The following is a 5,716-nucleotide window of genomic DNA, read 5'->3' on the forward strand; positions in this document are numbered from 1 at the left end:
ATATAAGGTGTATTGCGTAGAACCACTTAGTTGGACTTTTTTTTACGGATTCGATTGCATTTTCTTAGCTCTTGCAAACTCCTCTATTTTCTCAAAGCAATAATTCAGGTTTAATCTTGCCCAAAATTCGTGTAACTTGCTTTCAATGTGTGTTTCTTAATTTTCGTGCTAAAAACTATACACCCTATATTTAGGAACGGAGGGAGTATGTTATTATCCCCGTTCAGTTTATAAGTCCCGCGCTAGGTTATTAATCAGACCGGAGTACTACTCCCGCTTTAGTATACGGAGTAGTGTTTGTGAAAGGCCTAAACAGATAAGATTAATCATTGGGGAGTGGGTTCAACACTACATTTAAACGTCTGGCGTCCGTACAGACGTACAGCCAAGGGGAAGAAGCTTCTTTCGTTTGCTAATATATACTCTCCACTTACTCATACTGATCTGGTGCTGAGCTGTTTGTGCATGCAGGATATGGCAATGCTATTGGCAATATGGCATCAACAACATGTCAACACGCATGAAACTTTTCGCCGGAGTAGTATATTTCGCCGTCATGACTTTGGCCATGGTGGGCATCGTGGCAAACACACACCAAACACACATAAAACAAACGGCGACATCTGATCTGATGCCCGTAAAATAATGACATGGTGAAGCCGCGCAGGAGCCACTGAAAAGCATCTGAAACTTGGTTTATTTCGACAGTACAATATTAACAAGGAGACGTGTGGTGCGGTGCTTGAAAGGAAACCATGCATGGTGGCTGAAAGTAGGTACAGAAATGGCGCATAGCCATCTTATCGTCGTGGATCCATTGCGTGCCACCAGTTTCACGGTGAGCAGATCTGCATGTGTTGCTTTCCAACGGAACGTGGAACCAGTAGTGTCGCTTGACACAATCTTTTCCGTCCCATCACTCGCCACTTGGCTCCTAGTTCAGACCTTTGCTGCCGCATCATCTGGCACTTGAGCTTGCAGCTCCAGGACAGGTTTACCGGCAGCGCTTATCTTGTTCATGTCGTCTTTTTCCTCCATGTTTTTGCCCCAGAGGACGTTGTATAGGCCTCCAATCAGTAGTATCCCTGCAATTATACTGCTCAAATAGAGCAGTGTCAGCAAAAAATATGTTCAGCTCTTAAGATTCAATTGCACAATTTTCTTTATACTGCAGCATAGGTTTCATCGTAGTTCAGGAAGGATTATGATTGTACCTCCCTAGGCTAACTGCGTCTCCTAAAATCAATGAAGATATGATGATTGTGAAGATCATAGTGAGCGGCATCGACATGGCAAGGAACACTGGCCCCCTCTTGGCGATCGTCCACATTTGCATGTAGTACGAGATGGCGGTGACGATCACGCCCTGCAACGTTATGACAGCATGAACTTCAGTTGAGCATTTTTTTCAGTACATAATATGGAACTGCACAATGTGTCCAAGGCTCTCAAATACGTACGCTGTATATGACGGCGACCAGACTAATATTAAACCCAAGTTTCCACTTGGAGAAATCCCTCTCTGCCGCGACCGCCACGGCGAAGGCCTGCAGCGATGCACACGAGATCTGTAGCGTGGTGTTCATCAGTTTTGAAGTGTCCTCTATCAATGGCCCCTGAACAAAAAATATCAAGACACATAAGTGTCCGAACTTCTGATCCTCTAATTAAAGTATTGAGTGCTTATGTTACCTGCAACACTGTCCACAAGCCTGCTAAGATGTTGGAGAGCGTCATGAGGAAAATCCCAAACACCCATTGCTTCTTTGAATAGGTGTCTGCTCCAGAGGAGTTGCCGCTGCTGCCACCGTCCTTGAAGAGGCGGTGGTGGTTGAAAGATTTGAACATCGGCCCCTCGTAGAAGGCCAGCACGGTGACGCCAGCGATGCAGAAGAGAATACCGGCCACTTTTATGTTGCCATGGAGCTTCTTCAGTTTCATGGACTCCATCCTGTCACGAGGAGTTCGTTTCTTAGGGACAAGAACCGACATTGTAGCTTTTCCGACCTGACTTCTGATTCAGTGCGTGTGTTCTGAATTCTGTTACGTGTATACCGTTCGTTTTCTTTATTTGGCATAAGACAATAGAAATGCATGCAGTCGATTGAGACGGGAAAAGAATACAGTTTTTGCTGGACAAATAGACTGGAGAAGTGAGAGAACATAGCGCTTCAATTACCCCAAGATGACGGCAAGAATGAAGGTAACCACCGGTTGAACGTTATACAATGCTGATGAAGATGTTGCTGACGCATAATTGAGACCAAGGTTAAATAAGACGCCACATGCTGTCACCCTGAGAACCAAATAATGTCAGGAATTTCAAAGGTTTAGCCAAGGATTCAGGGAGCTCAAAAGCTGAGATGAGTACCATGCATAATTCAAAATTTGTTACAAAAAAAAAACTAGCAGTTGTCTGCATGTGTTCTACTGTTACTCTCAGTTTGCTTTCGCTGAAACAACAACTGAATGAACTATGTGACACCAGAAGAACAATCCAACTCACGCTAGACCGACGACTCAACAGTCAACATACCCATATAAAGCGTGTATGAACATCTTGGCGGCAATCTTCAGTGTCACCGGTTTAGCTTTTTGCCTGCGCAACAAGAGATCATGGCACACTAATGAGTTATAAAAGAGAACCAGGCAAGTAGACAGACAACGATCAAACGCAGAAGTAAACAACAATCTCACCTCTCTAGAACAAACGTAGCAGGGATCAACACAAGTGCAGCGGTGGTATGCCGGTAGAACACGAACACGAAGGGGTTCATGCCTTGATCTAGCGCTATCTTGCTCATGACATGCATGCCGGAGTACATGATCCTGATCAGAACCACCGCACCGTAAGCCTTGGCAGCGCTGGCACCACCCATCTTGATTTCCAAGAAAGTATTGTTCTTCTACTCTCTGAAGCTATGGCAACTCAGCGTCGAGGCAACCTATATATACATTGCCAAAAGCACCTGCGCCTCAACAACCTAGTAAGAGCATATGCCTTTGGTCCTGTGTGCTGCAGGACATGGATAATCCCAGCAACCTAGCTAGTGCACCATCACCTAATCAGTGATGCATGCGCCAATGGGTGAGGAAGAAAGCGAATGAAAAATGCTGGGCACCGGGGTGAGTCATGGGAGCAGAAGGGGGGAGGAAATTGGGTGACGGGTGATCCCAGCATCCACTGATGAGAATGGAAAAGATGACAAGGAGGTGATCCGAGTCGATCCCAACTTATTTCTCAGCTAGCTGTTACCATTTGGTTCCACAGCGCCGCTGCTTTTTGGTGCAAAGGCAGAGGTTGTGTGTAACAAACCAGGCACATACTGTTTCATGTCAACATTATATGTGTTTATATGGACATGATGGAAAGGGGACACGGGAATTAGTGACCGACGGAACAAGCAAGCTGACACGCAGAAAGCATGTGCAGATACGCAACAGAAGCGCATGGTCGGGTGCCGGTTCTAGATGTTCCCTCGGGTATATGGTGAAGGGGGTTATCTTTTCCTTAAGACAGTTATTAAAGCACCTATATTATTTTGTTGTTTCTCCGGCCGCGATGATTGTATTCAACACCTATTTTGTTGACTGCCATATATGGGAATTGTTCATATTGCTTTCAATATCTGAAGTTCCATTAATGTGGTGCATTTTATCGAGCCTTGGTTGATGGCATTGATTGGGGGTGAATTTCACAAATTTTATGGTATCTACTTGTTCGACGATTGGTTGTGTCATAATGATGTCATTATGATTATAAAAACGCATGTCTGCTAAGAAGGTTAATCTCAAATGTGCCAACCTACTGCGTTTTGGATGGATGGCGACATATTAGGAGATAACATGATGTTTAATCTCTATGTGCATTTTTATTTTTTGACGGTTGATTCATGTGTCAACCTTAGGTGATCTATGAGATGTATTGTACATAGATTTAAAATTAATTAATAAATGATTGTGTATATCTATTGCTGCAGAGGCTGAGATTATACCACTACTACAAAGCAGACTTTCACACATGGCTAAAATGGCATGTTGCACACGGTTTACCAAACCATCACTATGCAAGGAGGAGTGATGTGCCTCTACAACGCAGCGAACGGCTGGTTTTTGGCACATGATTTAGTTCGATACGAAACCCATGTGCAACATGAAAGGTCTTCACAAGCGGTAATTCATAATCGAGCATCCATGTTTTGGCTAATAACAAATGACCGATGTTTTTCGCCATCTATGTTTAGCTCATTATGCACAAGTTTTTGTTTAAACAAGCGGTATGCTAACTTCTTATATTGCATATGTTTCTGCCTGCATAACTATGATACAAGCATATCTATGCCCACTTGTGCCAGTAACCCGTAATAGTATGACATCAATATTTGGATGCATGGTTCATCCACCACAAATACATGCATTTTGACATGTAATGATTGATAGCTATACAAGAGATATACAAAGTAAATCATTTATTTTTCTTGGTTGCATCTTTGTCTTTGTAGTTACGAAACGATAATACGAACGCTGCCTTCCCAAAGACTGTGGTGGCAGTATAACCCCTGGTTGTACCACGTTTCAACATGAACCCTTGGAGTTGTTGAGGATTTTCTCAAGCGATGTGCCATAATGGACTTCCTCCTTAAGTGAAGTTCAATTCCTAACCACCAAGAAAAATATTGCACATAAATATCATTAATGTGAGAATATATAAACACAGAAAAGCTAGAAACAAATAAATGCAAGTCAAATGCTTAGCAAAGTTTCCTATAAATGCAACTGCACGAATTAGATCATCACCTACACTGAGAGGTTGACAAATAAAAATGTAACCATGGATCAACTTCTACCATATAAGCAACTTCCACCGTATGGTCTAGCATATTAACTTGTACCACATAAGCAAATCATTCTAATACAATGCACAGATCTGATCATGAACATATAATATCAAACACATATCCACTACTAGGAAAACCCTTACCGCCGGCGCACCATTTTGGCCTACTGCCGGCGCACCAGAGCCCGCCGGTGCGAACAGGCCGGTGGTAACCGGCGCACCGGCTAGTGCGCCGGCGCACAGGGCTAGCTTCGCCGGCAATAGCGGTGTACCGCTGGTGCACGTGCAGCTGCGCCAGCAGTAGGGGCTGTCAGCAGTGGCGCGTGCGCCGTGCGTCGGCAGTAGGGGATGGAGGTGCGCCAGCGGTATAATCCGAAAATTCAATTTTTATAGCATTTTCCAGCGTATTACAATGCATATTTATATCATCCAATACAATAGATATTTATACAACAGTACATGCAATATGAAAAGCACATAAAGAGCCAAGTCTCATTTCGGTATCAATACACAAATAGGCAAGTCTCATTTCGAAATGTTGATTCATACAACACACATGCAACACCGAACGACGAAGTTTCACAAAGTTAGAAGTCTCGGTACATAGTCGTCACAAGTATCGTCATACACCACACAATGTAGCTACTAACCTAAACTACAATCACATAAAACATGACCATGGTCACGATGAGCATCATCACGAAGGCCATGATCTTCATCCGGTTCCTCCTCATGTCCCTCATCTCTCCTGCTAGATAACACGCGTATCTTCCTTCCGCCTTCACCCTAGTGGGGTATCCTTTGTAGTTGTTGTCGCTGAAGCGGTGCACCTGTCTCCGACAGTCCTCCCAGTTGTCGTAGACTCTAGGAACCCTCCCC

The 5,716-nt window shown here is 43.9% G+C and overlaps 1 protein-coding gene across 1 annotated transcript; it reads right to left on the reverse strand.

Annotated features, from left to right (window-relative positions):
* Positions 1-674: 674 nt before the first annotated feature.
* LOC124674833 (WAT1-related protein At5g64700-like) lies at positions 675-3,160 on the reverse strand. The gene is made up of 7 exons (XM_047210889.1): positions 2,698-3,160; positions 2,537-2,599; positions 2,180-2,296; positions 1,693-1,951; positions 1,461-1,616; positions 1,215-1,366; positions 675-1,096 (listed from the first exon to the last, which is right to left on the reverse strand). Exons 1-7 carry the CDS (start codon positions 2,877-2,879, stop codon positions 940-942), a joined length of 1,086 nt encoding a protein of 361 aa, XP_047066845.1. The 5' UTR covers positions 2,880-3,160; the 3' UTR covers positions 675-939.
* Between the last annotated feature and the right edge of the window lie 2,556 nt (positions 3,161-5,716).

Source organism: Lolium rigidum, chromosome 7, assembly GCF_022539505.1.
Source record: "Lolium rigidum isolate FL_2022 chromosome 7, APGP_CSIRO_Lrig_0.1, whole genome shotgun sequence".
In the NCBI taxonomy this organism is placed as follows: Eukaryota; Viridiplantae; Streptophyta; class Magnoliopsida; order Poales; family Poaceae; genus Lolium; species Lolium rigidum.

Coding starts and splice junctions, on each gene's coding strand:
- LOC124674833 (XM_047210889.1), bottom strand. CDS start 2,879: ATGGGTGGTGCCAGCGCTGCCAAGGCTTACGGTGCGGTGGTTCTGATC. Junction 2,297..2,536: donor TTCATACACGCTTTATATGG/GTATGTTGACTG, acceptor TTTGGTTCTCAG/GGTGACAGCATGTGGCGTCT. Junction 1,367..1,460: donor TGGTCGCCGTCATATACAGC/GTACGTATTTGA, acceptor ATAACGTTGCAG/GGCGTGATCGTCACCGCCAT.